The 17,267-nt window shown below is 52.4% G+C and overlaps 1 protein-coding gene and 1 pseudogene across 1 annotated transcript; both read right to left on the bottom strand.

The window, feature by feature from the left end:
- Window positions 1–5,419: 5,419 nt before the first annotated feature.
- INTS5 (integrator complex subunit 5) lies at window positions 5,420–10,754 on the bottom strand. Its single transcript, XM_048516768.1, has 2 exons — window positions 10,613–10,754; window positions 5,420–8,457 (listed from the first exon to the last, which is right to left on the bottom strand). Exons 1-2 carry the CDS (start codon window positions 10,699–10,701, stop codon window positions 5,646–5,648), a joined length of 2,901 nt encoding a protein of 966 aa, XP_048372725.1. The 5' UTR covers window positions 10,702–10,754; the 3' UTR covers window positions 5,420–5,645.
- A 5,206-nt stretch (window positions 10,755–15,960) lies between these two features.
- LOC125425525 lies at window positions 15,961–16,125 on the bottom strand (annotated as a pseudogene).
- Window positions 16,126–17,267: the final 1,142 nt, after the last annotated feature.

The raw sequence follows: 17,267 nt of genomic DNA, 5'->3' as shown, positions 1-17,267 counted from the left end.
GGGGGGGGGGGTGGGGGGGGGGGGGGGTGGGGGGGGGGGGGGGTGGGGGGGGGGGGGGGTGGGGGGGGGGGGGGGTGGGGGGGGGGGGGGGTGGGGGGGGGGGGGGGTGGGGGGGGGGGGGGGTGGGGGGGGGGGGGGGTGGGGGGGGGGGGGGGTGGGGGGGGGGGGGGGTGGGGGGGGGGGGGGGTGGGGGGGGGGGGGGGTGGGGGGGGGGGGGGGTGGGGGGGGGGGGGGGTGGGGGGGGGGGGGGGTGGGGGGGGGGGGGGGTGGGGGGGGGGGGGGGTGGGGGGGGGGGGGGGTGGGGGGGGGGGGGGGTGGGGGGGGGGGGGGGTGGGGGGGGGGGGGGGTGGGGGGGGGGGGGGGTGGGGGGGGGGGGGGGTGGGGGGGGGGGGGGGTGGGGGGGGGGGGGGGTGGGGGGGGGGGGGGGTGGGGGGGGGGGGGGGTGGGGGGGGGGGGGGGTGGGGGGGGGGGGGGGTGGGGGGGGGGGGGGGTGGGGGGGGGGGGGGGTGGGGGGGGGGGGGGGTGGGGGGGGGGGGGGGTGGGGGGGGGGGGGGGTGGGGGGGGGGGGGGGTGGGGGGGGGGGGGGGTGGGGGGGGGGGGGGGTGGGGGGGGGGGGGGGTGGGGGGGGGGGGGGGTGGGGGGGGGGGGGGGTGGGGGGGGGGGGGGGTGGGGGGGGGGGGGGGTGGGGGGGGGGGGGGGTGGGGGGGGGGGGGGGTGGGGGGGGGGGGGGGTGGGGGGGGGGGGGGGTGGGGGGGGGGGGGGGTGGGGGGGGGGGGGGGTGGGGGGGGGGGGGGGTGGGGGGGGGGGGGGGTGGGGGGGGGGGGGGGTGGGGGGGGGGGGGGGTGGGGGGGGGGGGGGGTGGGGGGGGGGGGGGGTGGGGGGGGGGGGGGGTGGGGGGGGGGGGGGGTGGGGGGGGGGGGGGGTGGGGGGGGGGGGGGGTGGGGGGGGGGGGGGGTGGGGGGGGGGGGGGGTGGGGGGGGGGGGGGGTGGGGGGGGGGGGGGGTGGGGGGGGGGGGGGGTGGGGGGGGGGGGGGGTGGGGGGGGGGGGGGGTGGGGGGGGGGGGGGGTGGGGGGGGGGGGGGGTGGGGGGGGGGGGGGGTGGGGGGGGGGGGGGGTGGGGGGGGGGGGGGGTGGGGGGGGGGGGGGGTGGGGGGGGGGGGGGGTGGGGGGGGGGGGGGGTGGGGGGGGGGGGGGGTGGGGGGGGGGGGGGGTGGGGGGGGGGGGGGGTGGGGGGGGGGGGGGGTGGGGGGGGGGGGGGGTGGGGGGGGGGGGGGGTGGGGGGGGGGGGGGGTGGGGGGGGGGGGGGGTGGGGGGGGGGGGGGGTGGGGGGGGGGGGGGGTGGGGGGGGGGGGGGGTGGGGGGGGGGGGGGGTGGGGGGGGGGGGGGGTGGGGGGGGGGGGGGGTGGGGGGGGGGGGGGGTGGGGGGGGGGGGGGGTGGGGGGGGGGGGGGGTGGGGGGGGGGGGGGGTGGGGGGGGGGGGGGGTGGGGGGGGGGGGGGGTGGGGGGGGGGGGGGGTGGGGGGGGGGGGGGGTGGGGGGGGGGGGGGGTGGGGGGGGGGGGGGGTGGGGGGGGGGGGGGGTGGGGGGGGGGGGGGGTGGGGGGGGGGGGGGGTGGGGGGGGGGGGGGGTGGGGGGGGGGGGGGGTGGGGGGGGGGGGGGGTGGGGGGGGGGGGGGGTGGGGGGGGGGGGGGGTGGGGGGGGGGGGGGGTGGGGGGGGGGGGGGGTGGGGGGGGGGGGGGGTGGGGGGGGGGGGGGGTGGGGGGGGGGGGGGGTGGGGGGGGGGGGGGGTGGGGGGGGGGGGGGGTGGGGGGGGGGGGGGGTGGGGGGGGGGGGGGGTGGGGGGGGGGGGGGGTGGGGGGGGGGGGGGGTGGGGGGGGGGGGGGGTGGGGGGGGGGGGGGGTGGGGGGGGGGGGGGGTGGGGGGGGGGGGGGGTGGGGGGGGGGGGGGGTGGGGGGGGGGGGGGGTGGGGGGGGGGGGGGGTGGGGGGGGGGGGGGGTGGGGGGGGGGGGGGGTGGGGGGGGGGGGGGGTGGGGGGGGGGGGGGGTGGGGGGGGGGGGGGGTGGGGGGGGGGGGGGGTGGGGGGGGGGGGGGGTGGGGGGGGGGGGGGGTGGGGGGGGGGGGGGGTGGGGGGGGGGGGGGGTGGGGGGGGGGGGACCAATTGGTCATGCTGGCAGGGGCTGATGGGAATTGTAGTCCATAACATCTGGAGTGCCAAAGGTTCGCCACCACAGGACCACTTAGTATCCTATGGCGAGTTACTCCAGTCTAAGCCCATTGAAATGAGTGTGCTTAAACTAGAGTAACTCTCCTCAGGAGTGCACTAGTGACCTTACAAATCAATTTTCTCCTCTTCAGCCCCTCTCCCCCATCCAACAAAGCAGGGGTCTGCAACCTGCAGCTCTCCAGATGTTCATGGACTACAATTCCCATCAGCCCCTCCTTGGCCATGGTGGCAGGAGCTGATGAAAATTGTAGTCCATGAGCATCTGGAGAGCCGCAGGTTGCAGGCCCCTGCAACAAAGGCAGGATATGGTCTGAAGGCACCTTATCCAGTAATCTAAACAAGCAATTCCAGTCGGCCATCGAACTAGCAGAGACTTCTCTCCATACTGCCGTACCTTCCCAGATAACAGAAAGTAGGATCAAAATTTAATCAATAAAAGTAAAAACTACGATGTTCCTGCTGACCCCTCGCATCACTTTTAAAGTTCTCCCACATGCGTATTTTATGTTTTCTCTTTTAAGTGAATCAAGTACTTGGAAAAGGGGTTTTGGCTCCAGAAGTCCCTGAAATGTTGTGTCTGAACAGCCTACACAGCAAAACCCACACCACTAGTGCCAAGCTTAGCTGCAGAAGAGTATTCCCCCCCCCCCCCACCCCCGCTTAATATTAGGAACATTATGTGCTGGATCACTTTGTACAGCATTCCTTTCTCCATCCAGCTTTCAACTAAAAAAAATGCAGTTGACTGTTTATAAATGAAGGCCATCAGATGCAAGGTTCCTTCTTATTTTTTAATTTAGAAAACAAACTATCCCTCTGCCCACACTGGGCTTCAATGGTGTAAAAAGGAAGAAGCGCCAGCAGTCATTCAGTGTTGCTCAGACTAGCTGGGGCTGAGAGCCTGCTTTGCCGCTTCCTCCTAGTAATAATCTGAGTACCTGGGTCAATCCTGAAAGAAAAGCAGGAGTGGCCCAGAGGCCATCTAGGCTGAGGACCCGCCGCAGATTCAGTTTCAGTGGGTAGCTATGTTGGTCTGAGGTAGAAGAGATAGATTTGAGTCTGGTAACACTTTAGAACAGTGGTTCTCAACCTTCCCAATGCCGCGACCCTTTAATACAGTTCCTCATGTTGTGGTGACCCCCAACCCTAACATTTATCCATTTTATAGACAGAGGATACTGATGCAGAGAGTCTCAGGCGACCCCTGTGAAAGGGTCGTTCAACTCCCAAAGGGGTCGCGACCCACAGGTTGAGAACCGCTGCTTTAGAAGAGTTGGATTTATATCCCCCTTTCTCTCCTGTATGGAGACTCAAAGGGATTTACAATCTCCTTTCCCTTCCCGCCCCCTCACAACAAACACCCTGTGAGGTAGGTGGGGCTGAGAGAGCTCCGAAAAACTGTGACTAGCCCAAGGTCCCCCAGCTGGCATGTGTTGGGAGTGCACAAGCTAATCTAGTTTACCAGATAAGCCTCCACAGCACAAGTGGCAGAGCAGGGAAACAAACCCAGTTCTCCAGATTAGAGTGCACCTGCTCTTAACCACTACACCACATTGGAAGATTTTCAGAGCATGAGTTTTTGAGAGTCAAAGTTTCCTTCATCGCCATGCCTGATGAAAGGATCTGATGAAGGTAGTTTTGACTCTTGGAAGCTCATATTCCCAAAATCTTGTTGGTCTCTAAGATGTTACTGGATTCGAATCTAGGTGCTCAGCAGAATCGGTCTCACAAAGAGCCCTCTCACGGCTGCCTACACCAGCAATGACAAGTCAGTGATAGAGGCAGGTGGCTGCGGAGTGGTGTGGGTTCAAAAAATGGAGGTGGGGGGGAAGACCAGTAAACTGACTCTGCACCTGCAATGCCAAATTAGAACAGAATAAATTCCAGACGGCTACTGGGAGGTGACAATCTGCTCAGATCCATTTCAACAAATGCCACACAGGGAGCTGCTACCCAGCTGATCTCTTGCCTCTGGGGCAGGACTAGGGCTGCTAGGTTCCCACTGGCCAGCGGCGAGGAAGGGGGTGAGCCTACCAAGCTTAAAATGGGGCCTGGGCCTCGCCTGTCACTTCAGGATGCTCTGGTATTTGAGCAAAACCTCTATGGTAGAAACTGTTTTTACCATAGAGTTTTGCCCAGATACCAGAAGGTTTCCCTCACCATCGACTATGATGTCACTTCCAAAAGTGACATCATCATGCTGGTAATGTCAAGGGTGAGGCCTCACCATAAGCCTGGTAAGACCCCTGTGGTCAGCTGGATGGCATCAAGGGCCAAAGTAGGGTATCCCTCATCCCTAGCATGGGTCTGGCTAACTCTAGGCTGGACCCATTAGCAAATCCTTAGTCCAAGAAAGCAATGGGTCTCAGAAAAATAAGCACAGCAGGCAAGGTAATATCATTTAAAAATCTTTGCAGGATAGAAGAAGGATGGTCTTATTTCAGAGCTGATGTAGCTTGTTCCTCCCTAATGGGATCTGTGGAACCCAGTAATGTGCAGACTTCCCAAGTCACACATATCTCTTCAGCAAAGCAAAACATCCCCAGTTCAGAGGGATCCAGAAAACTATGGAAACACGCACATCAACAGAGGTCAGTGCAAATAAGTGGTTATTACTTCATCTAGTCTCCCCCCCACCCCCACCCCCCAAAATGGCACAGACCTCTTGTATGGGAATTTTTTTAAAAAAATTGATCACAGTATTCCATACACAAACATGCCCCTTTCGTGCACATGGGAACACACTTCTGCACAACTGAATTGCTGCAAATTTGGATTTGACGGCAAGACAATCGAAAGCTGCTCATTTTCAGTCACAACAGATATCCCTTACTTTGTGGGCTGAACGAATTGGGATGGGAGAACTCAAACGCGTGTAGACGTAGCTATGTCGGCTGATGCCCATATCACAGCAGCATAGAACAGGTCTGGCTATCGTTGACTGGCTATAGCCAAAGCAGGGGTGTCCAACTCTGGTGCTTCAGATGTTCATGAACTACAATTCCCAACAGCCCCTGCTGGCATGGCAATTGGCCATGCCAGCAGGGGCTGATGGGAATTGTAGTCCATGAACATCTGAAGCACCAGAGTTGGACACCCCTGAGCCAAAGCATAAGTGCACCTTAAACCTACGGGGGTATTATTTAAGGAAGAAAACCAATCTTCTATGAACTAATCTACCAACAGACAGCTGGGGTAATTTTGCAAACAATGTTGGATTTATCGGGGTTGGAGAAAGAGTGACAGCACTGCCCACTATATCACTCCCCAAAACTACCCCTCCATCCAATGCCCACCTGGACAATTTTGTCATAGCTCTTTGTGCACTGACAAGCAGGGCTTTAAACAAGACGGAAAGTTTCTCCCACCAACCTTCAAAACACAATCACAAGCCAAGCTAAGGCACAGTCTTAACGAGGCAATTAATTCTGGAACCGCACAGACAGCAGACCCAGCCGGTCAATGTTCTTGTGAAGGACGTTGTGCAACACGCAGAGGTATTTGCCAACGTCAATGTCTCTGGAAAAGTCCCGAAAGAACAGCCCTGTTCTGGCGTCGAAGGTGAACTTCTGGGGCAGTGGGCTGTTATCGCGCATGTAGTCCCAGACACTGAGGAGCAAGAGGTGGACCTCAAAAGGGGTGAGCTGGTCAAAGATCTCGTGCATATTGCTGAGAACAGAGGGCAGGAGGTGGCCTTCTCCCAAGCAGGCCACCAGGGAACAGGAGGCCTGCAAGTGCCAGGGGGAGCTGACGGTGTCGTTCTCCCGCGAACCCTCCCAATGGGCCATGAGCGTGGCCAGGAGGCCCCGGAGCAAGACGGAGCAGTAGCACAAAGCTGGCCTCCCGGCTGCAACCAAGTTCAGAAGATGAAAGAGCAGAGGGTTGTCCCGGAAGCACCGTCCTATCTGGATGTCCCGCTCCACGGTGTTACGGGTGTGTTCTTCAGGAGGCCATGCTAGCTCGCTGTTGGTGACATCGGGGCAGACGGTCTCCACTAGGACCACAGCCACCGTCTTGGCTGCCTCAGGACTGACAGCTGCTATTGTTCGCTGGGAGGGCTCTGAGCCGTACCTCCCCAACCCACAGCACCGCAGCAGCAGATTCAGAAAGGTCTGGACATTATGGGCGATCTCTTCTGGTTCCCGTTGATATGGAGTGTGGGGCAGCTTCAGCCCCTTCCCGATCACCCCCACATGGAACACGGACCATATGCTGCCTGAGAAGTTCATGGCGGTCATAAAGTGCCTGTTGACGTCCAGTAGGGAGACCCTGGCGCCATCCAAACCGGCACTGTTTCCAGCAGCAGGGGGCTCGGCCACGCCGCCAAAGATCTCAGCGTTGCCTGGGTGCAAAGCTCCCTCCACCAAGTACTGGAGAATGGCTTTGCCAGCTGTGGGAGAGGTCCCGCTCAGACAAAAGAGGAGGCGGCTCCCAAAGCTGATGCCCGTGGGGCACTTGTGACGCAACACGAGGAAAAAATGGTGCACAGCAGACCGGATGAGAAACAGCAGATGAGCTGGCTGCATGGCTTTGGGCATGGGGCAAACAGAAAGCAGCAAGGAAGCAGCCCGGGCGACCTCCGGGTTGTGATGCAGCAGGAGCTGGCCAAAGTCGTAGAGGTGTGATGAGACTGCCTGGCCCAGCTGGTGACCCATGGAGGCAGGGCCCTCATCCTCCCACTGCATGATCAAGGCCATGTTTTGGAACAGCTGAGTTGTGTGCTGTTCAGACAGGCTGCCCGCATGGATCTGGCACACACACTTTTTGACTGTGGAGGGTAACAGGTCGCTCATGCAAGAGCTAAGCACAGCATAAAGTTGGGTTGCTAGACTCAGTTCGTCCTGGCTCTTAGCCAGAGTCAGTAAGTAGAAGAGGGCCTCGCTGCCACAGCTCGGGGTGCAGTACACCGATAGAAGGATGAGCAGCTGGTGCTGCCACAAGAAACGCTTCCTCTCCAACCGCAGCGTCTCCACACAAAGCTCTTGCACGTGGCCCTTCAGCTCGTCCAAGAAAGGCACAGTCCGGGGCGAAGTCTCCGCTAAGCTGGCCGACCCTCGGTTGTACACCAGCTTCTGAAGGTTGAGCAGCAGCAGCTGGATGATGCGGTCACAAGCTTCTCGCACGCTGTCGTGGACAGCCAAGCCTGGGGTGGTGATGACAGAAGCTGGCATGGCTGTGTTGATGAGGAACTGGAGGGTATGGTAGGCACCTCCTGATGTCTGGCAAATGAGGTGGACCACAATGCTGACCATGTTCTCCAGATCCTCCCGAGGCAACGACGCAAAATGTTGGTGGAGTTGGTTGAGAACACCTGGCTTGAGAGAGTTCACAAGTTCTGCTGAGATGGTGCCCAGCAGAGTCGGGGACATGACAGCCAACTGCAGCAAGAAGGGCACAGTGGCTTTCTGCTGCTGGTCCCGTGCGGGGCCCAAGCTCCCGTGGAACATCCTCAGCAGCTCCTGCTTGATGCTCTCGGAATGGCGAGAGGCCAAGTGACCCAGGATGCCCACCACGGAGGCAATCTTAGGAACCCTCTTGTCAGCAGTGGTGGTGCTCGGGAAGAGAAGGAGGTCAGCCGAGGCTGTCCCGTGCATGCAGAAATCCTTGAGGCCACAGGAGAGCACCCGATTAATGATTGTGTTGGGGAAAGATGACCCAATGTGAGCTACTACCCAGTCAAAATGCGGTGAGTGCTGAACAGAAGTGTCCAGGAGGGCATCTACACAAGCGTCCGGGCAGGTGCTGATCATAGATGAGAGGCACTGTGTGTAGATCTCCATCAGAGTCCGCGTTGCCTTGCAAGACATCCACAGCTGCAGCAATTCATTGAGGCTGCTGGCATGGGGCACGCCGTGGCGGCCAGCATACTTGCTGCTCAGCTGCCCCATCAGGTCGATAGACCAGGCTGAGACCAAGGCTGCCCATGCCTTGGGATTCATGCGAATGAACTCAGACAGCACAGCCTGGATCTCTTGAACCACGTCGTCTAGGTTGGGACCTTGGGAGCGGACACAACTCAGCCTGCCTTCACTGTTTTCCAGGTCCAGCAAGTAGGTGCACACGTACTCATCAAAGACACCTCGAAGATGGTCCAGGACAGCACTGCGAGCAGGGGGGAGGCTGCGCAGGAGCAGAATGGCACATCGGGCATGCTCCTTGATGGTGAGCTTGTTACCATGTACAGGGTCTACTCCGCTAAGGAACGCTTTGATCTCCTGGGCCAGCTCCTGAGAACTGTTGAAGCAAAAGGAAACCACATCAGTCTTGAGCTGATAGAGCCCATGCATGGGTACTAATGTGTGCTTCCTGAGGGGAAAAGGTTAGGGTTAGGAGTTATCCCTGTTTCCCGCCCACAGTTAAGTTTCCTTGCAAAGGTACCCCATGAAGTCAGATTAAGAATTAACTCAGTTTTGGGCCACTTGCAAAAATAAGGGAGCAACTCTAAGCAGGTCTGTTCAAAAATAAGTCCCATATTATTTAATGGGGCTTTTTCCTGGAAAAGTGGCAGCATAAATCTGCTAATGCAAATAATGCTTTTTACTTTGGTTCTCATTCAACTTTCCAAGGGGCTTGTGTGTTCTAATCTTGTACTGGGTTAAATTTGACTAATTGCATTTCCAAAGGGAGACTCTCTAAGCATGCCTGTACAACCAGAGGTACGTTGCACAAGGTACAGTACTATGTTACTTTACAAGTCTCCATGATTGTCTGAAAACTGAGGATTGGGGGGAGTTGTAGGTGGGACTAAATAGCATGTCTTCCCATAGAAACACTTTTGATCTTATTCAATTTTTAAAATATAATGTAGTCTAAGAATGAGTTCTGAGCAGCTCACTGACTTTGCACACTGACTCTGTGAACAGGGTTGGCCTAGATGACCTGTATGATCCATTTCAACCCTACGATCCCCTTATTGTGATTTTTTAAAATAATCTGCTTCCACATATGTGGAAAGTGCTATCAAGTGGCAGCTAATTTATGGCAATCCCAAGAGACTAACAGAGGTGGTATGCCATTGCCTGAATTTCCTTGGCGGTCTCCCATCCAAGTGCTACCCAGGACTGATGTTGCTTAGCGTCTGAGATCAGATGAAATCAGGCTAGAAGGTGAGCTATAAACTGACTGTATTGAGGTGTCTTCACAAGAAACCTTGGTCCTAAGACAACAGAAATTAAAGAAACCTTTATCAAATAGCATGTTTTGAGGCAGCCTCACAGGTAAGAACATAAGAACATAAGAACAAGCCAGCTGGATCAGACCAGAGTCCATCTAGTCCAGCTCTCTGCTACTCGCAGTGGCCCACCAGGTGCCTTTGGGAGTTCACATGTAGGATGTGAAAGCAATGGCCTTCTGCGGCTGTTGCTCCCGAGCACCTGGACTGTTAAGGCATTTGCAATCTCAGATCAAAGAGGATCAAGATTGGTAGCCATAAATTGACTTCTCCTCCATAAATCTGTCCAAGCCCCTTTTAAAGCTATCCAGGTTAGTGGCCATCACCACCTCCTGTGGCAGCATATTCCAAACACCAATCACACGTTGCGTGAAGAAGTGTTTCCTTTTATTAGTTCTAATTCTTCCCCCCAGCATTTTCAATGAATGCCCCCTGGTTCTAGTATTGTGAGAAAGAGAGAAAAGTTTCTCTCTGTCAACATTTTCTACCCCATGCATAATTTTATAGACTTCAATCATATCCCCCCTCAGACGTCTCCTCTCCAAACTAAAGAGCCCCAAACGCTGCAGCCTCTCCTCATAGGGAAGGTGCTCCAGTCCCTCAATCATCCTCGTTGCCCTTCTCTGCACTTTTTCTATCTCTTCAATATCCTTTTTGAGATGTGGTGACCAGAACTGAACACAGTACTCCAAGTGTGGCCGCACCACGGCTTTATATAAGGGCATGACAATCTTTGCAGTTTTATTATCAGTTCCTTTCCTGATTATCCCCAGCATAGAGTTTGCCTTTTTCACAGCTGCCATACATTGAGTTGACATTCCCATGGAACTATCAATTAAGACGCCCAAATCCCTTTCCTGGTCTGTGACTGATAGCACTGACCCCTGTAGCGTGTAGAATACTGGATTATTATTATTATTATTTTTAAGGAGGTCTTAAGTTCTTCTGTTTTGACCTCTGCACAAAGTATTCTGCGGAACTCAAAATTTGCTACCCTTCCAAAACAACAATAATAACATCACATCATTAGTGTCTGGGTCTTGCCTGTCTCTCCCAGACTCACTGGTAGCCATTCCTTACTCCAAACCTGTGGCATCTCAAACCCTACTAGTCCCACACCCACCCCAACCTCATACAATGATGTGAACAGCCAAATTTAAGACCGTTTCCAACCCGAGCCTTGGCAGGTGAGTCCCAGATCCCTATTGGCAGGAATACCTGAGTGACGGCGAGGCGGCTGCCGGTTTCGGGCTGGGGGCGGACCCTGGAGGACCGACAACCCCCGCGGGATCGCACAGAGCAGACATGCTGCTCCAAGGGAGAGAAAGTGGGGAAGGATTCGTTCCCCCGTTCCTTTTTCTTTCTGCGCATGCGCAATCTGCAGTTGTGGCACAGCGAGGGAGCATAAAACTGCGCGCGCCACTGTGCCCTTTGAAAAAGCTCCTTCGCGTTCTGTAGCCGCTGGCACTAACGTTCCGTTTCCTTCTGCGATAAATGCTTGCAATGCCCTGTCCTAAAAGGAGGGCGTATTTATATATTCTTTTTCTTTTAAGTGTTCTTGGATCAAAAACAGGATGTGTGTGAACATTTTAAAAGACCAGTTTTGTGGTTCTTCAAGCCCCCTCGGGTTTCTTGGCATTAAAGCTATATTGTAGATAGTATAGTACTATTATAGATAGTAAATCTCCCTGGAATTAGGGAGAGTCAGGTACAAATCTTCCATTGGCAACCAAGAAGCTGTTTGGGTAGCTAAGGGTCTGTCACTTTCTCCTTTATAAGGTTGTCATAGATAAAATTGGAGAGTGAACCAGACATGATGTCTGGGTTCCTGGCAGGAAAGGCTGCTAAAAATATGACACATGGGAGTGTAATAATAATAATAAATAGATAGGTGGATACTTTATTTGCTTCATGAATATCTTGTATTTTATCCTCACAGCAACCCTGTGAGGTAGGTTAAATGGAGTGTGTGACTGACCCAAGGACACCCAGTAGTCTTTCATGATCTGAACCTGGGTGTCCCAAGATTGGAGTTTGACACTAACCCTTGGCACCTGCCCACACTTTTCCTGCCACTTACCAAATGTTTTGTCCAAAGTGGGTGGAGCCAGGTGGATCTTTTGCCTAGCAGGGCTTCAGAATAGCTATTGAAGATGTGATTGACTGCACATATTTTATTTATTTATTTATTGCTTTGGCATCAGCTGCCACCACAGAACATGTGTCTTCACTGTGTGAATGAAGGTCAGCTGCAGCAGCTTTACCTCCTGTGGCTACCATTTTGTAGCTGTGCTAGGGTTGCCAACCTCCAGGTGGTGACTGGAAATCTCCCAGAATTATGACTGGTGTTCAGATGACAGACATTGTTACCGCTGCCCCAGTAACTTAAAGTGAGTCTAGGGGAGACCCAAAGTGATTTCACCTCGTGGCAGCAAGACCGGGAAGAAAGGGGCGCAAGAGACAGGAGATTCTTCAAGCAAGGAGATTCTTTATTGCAAAGTGGTTCCTCGAAAGCAGCTCAGCAAAGAGAACCCCATGCGCACCCCATCAGCCAACTTTTATACACCAAAATCAAGGGGCAGGTAAGGGGGCAGGTCCCTTACCTTGTAACAAATAGGAACACATCACTATATTACCACATCAAACAACATATATGGTTACAACTTAATGAATGGAAGCTGAAGTCTCGCGGTAGGTTGTTTCTTCGTGGTTTCACAGGAGCCGTGAGTAGGAAGTGTCCCATTCATAAAACGTGGCTCCTGATAACACACCCAAGGATCTTGTTATCAATGGGTGTTGCACACTAGTCCTGTCCTGAGGCTCCCGCCTCTTGGGTTTGGAACAAAAGGGAGTTCAAATTGTCCAATGATGATGCGGTCACAAGCTTTGGCCATGGGGAATATCCCAACCCAGAGCTGATAACCCTAGTTTGCACCCACAACACTGTCAGATTTCCAAAGATGTGAGCAGGTTTAAAAAGTTGGGGACCCCACTCTAACCATCATGTGCAAAGTAACAGACTTTCCCCTTTCAATAAGATACCATTTAACACAGGAAGTTCTTAATTAAAGTGATTTTATGATGCTGGTGTGTGATGTCTAACTCTAGGCCAATCAAAAATGGAAAAAAAGATGCAGGGTAACTGGTGACAGCTTTATTGTCAATTGTAGCCCCTACACGTTTTGCTGTTTAAACTCGGAAATTCTTTTAAAAAAATGAAACCTTCACAAATATTAAAAACTGTCAACATTAATATTAATTTAAAAGACAGGACAAAATAAGCTCAGTAATCAGAATAAAATAAATAATCCATACATAGGATATGGAGCAAGACAATACAGATATACAATACAGACATTACAGATATTATAAATATACAAAACAAATACTGGCCAGATTTATGTTTGCTGAACCTCTCCATAGTAATTGAAACTTATTATTGAATGGAGAATAACAAAACATTTTAATATGAAAATTAGCTGAGCAAGGTCAGAAGTCCCAGATCAGTATTTAATCCAAGTCTGCTACCTTAAAATCCACTCAATCTCCTTTTTAAGCAAGATTTTTTCCATTATGATGATATGATTTGTATAAACTCCCCAAAATTAAATCAGTGGGTCCATGTTATTTCTCAATAAAATGCACCAAAGGGGAACCAATTATTTTGTGATGTATGTCACTCCTATGTTCGATAGCTTTAATTTTCTAGAGGTCTTTCCTACGTATTTGTTGCAAGAACATCTGACGGTATAAATAACCTTATCTGAATTACATGTATTGCAATTGTTTAAAATATATTATTTATTTGTCAAGGAACTTCATGAAAGTTTTCACATTTTGAATTAGGTTACAATACTTACAAATGTCCACTTCTAAAATGTCCTTTGAGCAATCCTGCTCCAGAAATGGTTCATGAGAACAAAAATACCAACATTTTCTGTCCAGCAAATTTACTCTCTTCTGGGTAGCTTTTGCAGCTTGGCATACTTCAATTACCTTTGCTAATGTAAAATAATTTATTTCTTTGCAATCCTATACACGTAGGCAGGGCTGCCAAGAGCCACTATGGTCCCCCAGATAAAGATTCCACCTGGGTCGCCCTTATGAACCTGATCCAAATCGTGTCAAGACAAAATTACTTAACTGTCTGTCACAAGGCATCTATTATAAAAAAGATTCTGCACTTCCATCTCATCTGCCTATCCATTTTTGCAGGTGTAACCCATGCCATTTTAGTATTTGTGTTTTGGTTGGATTTTAGGGCCCAGGGGAAAAAAGCTTAATGAGCATGTGCAGATGGTAAACTTGCTTATATATTACCAACTGCAAGAGCCGCCCCCCTTCAGTTGATCTGACCTGCAACAGAATAAGGCTTACAGCTTAATTGAGGGAATTGCTTATTTTCTTACAGGTATGTGGTGGATCCAATAAAGAGAAAAGTATATTATAATTTCCCCATTGTAACAGGAGGGTTTATTAGGTTGTTAATTATGTTATGCTGTTGAGTTGATCCAGCCTGCAACAAGAGAAAGAAGGCCCACAGCTCAATTGAGGGATGTGCTTATTTTTTTACAGGCCCAGGTTGAAGCAAGACCTTCAGCAGCTACACCCTATGCAGGAGAGATGGGATAAAGAAGCCCTGCATTATTAACTGTTCGGCCTTTCTCAATTTCATATTTGTTTGACAAGCCACAGAATGCTGCTATTTTACTAAATTTTCCTAGCTCTCCAATGGAGATTGATGTAGCCAAGGATGAGTGAGTTACACAGGCATAAGTTATCAGACACTCTGGGTGGTACAAAAGGGGGCAGAGGATCAGGGAGGACTTCATCCTCTGGCAAAGAGTCCTGTAGTTCCATAAAATAAGGAGACTCTGGAATCATTTTGTATTTAACCTTTTTAATTTCCTGCATTTTCTCATAGATTGCTTTACAGTGTTCTTGCACCTTATTATATTGCCACCACTGATGAAAGAAGGTACGTTCTTTTATTCCACGTAACATTTTTGGCTTTTTAGTTTTCCCTGCAGCCTCATGGAGCAGTTCCCTTTAACTACTAAAGGGAACGGCTCCATGTCAATCAATAGGAAATCTTGTGGGGCTCTGGGGGGCAGTTTTTCCAGGCAGAGGCACCAAATTTTCAGTGTAGCTGCTGGACCCTTTCCTTTCAAGACCTCCCAAGTCTTGGGGGGATGGGGGCAATTTATGGGCATCCATTTTTCCTTCATTTGGGGACCCATAAAATTGGACCACATCATCCAATCTTTATCAAACGCAGGGATTTGTGTAATTTGGTGCCTTTACCTTGAAAAACATCCTCCCCCCCCCCCCCAAGCCTTGCAAAGATTCACCACTGATTAACATGGTGCTGTTCCCCTTTAACTATTAAGAAGAACGGCTGCTTTATACCCTGTGGGGAATATTTCTGGGGCTCTGGGCAGCAGTTTTTAAAGACAGAGACACTAAATTTTCAGCATAGCTGCTGGTGCCTCTCCTTAGAAGAATCCCTAAATTTGGTTCAGTTTGAGTCAGGGGCTCCAATTTTCTGAGGCCCCATTTTTCCTCCATTGGAAACAATGGAAGATGAATGGGGCACCCTTTCAGGGCCCATAAAAATGTATTCCTTGACCTAATATTCATCAAACTCAATGGTCCTTTTAAGGAGAGTCACCTGCATGGATGCTGAAAACTTAATGCTTCTACCTTAAAAAACAGTACCCTCCCCCCCCACCCCACTGGCCCCCGCAAGATTCTCCACAGGGCATAGTGTTCCTCAAAATTTCCAGATAGCCAAAAAAACCCCACCCCTTCATATTAATATGGAGATTTGGCTTTTTTTGGTTTTTCTGAAAAATTTCAAAATAACTTGTGCTTATGTAACCTCAGCTTGTGGGTTCTGTGGGGCAGAACTTGGAATGAGTTGCAACGACAATTTTTAAAAACAAAATGGTTTACTTTCTTAACACATAATATACAACATCAACATTTAACATCACATTTCAAGGTCCTGTTCAGGTTGCATTTTCAAGTCCTTCTAGTTACAGTCTTGTAATGCCAAGTCCATTTCTTCTTGCAAGTGGGTTGGCTCCTGAAGACTCCAAGGGCTTGGTGAACAGGATTCAACATGGTGAAGGTTTCCAGGAGAACTCTCACCCATTACAACCACAAAAGAAACCCTTAACAAGGTGTTAAGGGCTTATACAACCAAGGTCCGAGTCTGGTAGCCTTGTCTCCTCCAACTACATGAGGTCTGCTGCAGCCTCTGGCTGCTTTGAGTCTCCACCCCTTACTGGGTCAACCCATTCTGAGCGTGTGGGTTACACTTATTTTTTAAAAAATCAAAACTTGGAGTTCTTTCCTGGTTTTTCAAATTTGTTTGAGCAAATAAGATCAGCATTAGGTGGTTTAGTCATGCTTCCCTGCAAAGGGTCATAGAAGGAAAGAAAGAAATTGATCAGAAACGAACAGACGTACCAGAAGAAACATATTTTGTAATCCCAAGGAAGCAAGAAAAGAAGGAGAATATTTTCCATCTGTTTTTTCAACCAACATTATTCTCTCCAAGGGGGAGGTGCACCATTCCTGCAATACCAGGCCGATGCATGAAGTGGATGGAGCAAGTCCTTATTCCATCTCCGAGTCCCAAATATCCGTTTAATATGTAGTCCTCAAATAGAGGAGGTATCAGATATTAAACTGATAACAGATTGATTTTTATTTAGAGAATGGTTCAGATACAACCATAGGAAATGCACCTTGAGCAAATATAAGCAGTTCACAGAAGTCTGGGTGAATGCAAAACATAGGAGGGTGGAGTAGGCAGTACAAAGCAAGGATAATTCCGCATGCACTGGTAGTCCGGTCATTGCAAGGCACATTTTATTTATTTATTTATTTATTTATTTATCACATTTATAAACCATCTCCGAAAGGCTCTGGGCAGTGTACACTAGGCCAGACACAATATTACATACGATTGGCCAAAGCAACAATACACAAAATAAATAAATTAAAACAAGTTAAAACAATTTACAGAATTCATAAAACAAGCAGCATCAATACTATATATATAACAGTAAGATTATAAAAGTAAAAGTATGGCGCCTGGACCTAAGGCCAGGTGGGGGGTAGCAGTGTAGGTGAGATGTTATATTGGGCGTGCCAATGATGGAATGGCATGCAACACAGGGGCATCCCAGAGGGGGAATCCACGGCCGGCCTCACCAAAAGCCCGGTGGAACAAAACCGTTTTACAGGCCCTATGGAATTCTCCAAGGGCCCGCACATCCGATGGAAGGGTGTTCCACCAGGCAGGGGGCAGGGCCGTAAAAGCCTGTCGCATCATTTAAGGTCCATAGGTAAATAGTCCACATTGGGATGGTGCACAGTGAAGGGCAATAAGCAGCTAGTTCATAGTGGGAGAGAGCATATGCTCCAGGTCTGAAAGTTCATAGTCCATGGTGTTAGAGCAGGTTCTTCCATGGTAGTCATTGGTGGTGCCTAGCCAGTTGCACCTTTGGGCGTGAGTAGTCCTACTCGGGCAGTTGTGGCAGGGTCAGTGACCCTTCCAGGGTTCACAGTGGTGTTCCTGGGAGCATTGGTGATGAGTCTGGAGGTCCATGGTGCAGGCATGGTTTCGTTCTTGGTGTCCCATCCGCCAAGGACACCCACCAGTAGGGCATGGATTGAGATGTCGTAGCCCTTGTCCTTGAGTGTCTCTGTCAGTGGAGCATACTTATGGTGTTTCCTCTCTCTGGCCTCCTGCATGGTAGCCCTCCAGTTCTCAAATGGGATGGGCACGTCCACTAAGGTGATCTCCTTTTCTTCATCTTGGATGATGAGATTAAGGGCCATGGTGCCCTTGGAGGCAGGA

Source organism: Sphaerodactylus townsendi, linkage group LG01 (genome assembly GCF_021028975.2).
Source record: "Sphaerodactylus townsendi isolate TG3544 linkage group LG01, MPM_Stown_v2.3, whole genome shotgun sequence".
Classification (NCBI taxonomy): domain Eukaryota; kingdom Metazoa; phylum Chordata; class Lepidosauria; order Squamata; family Sphaerodactylidae; genus Sphaerodactylus; species Sphaerodactylus townsendi.
This window is presented reverse-complemented; position numbering and strand designations above follow the sequence as displayed.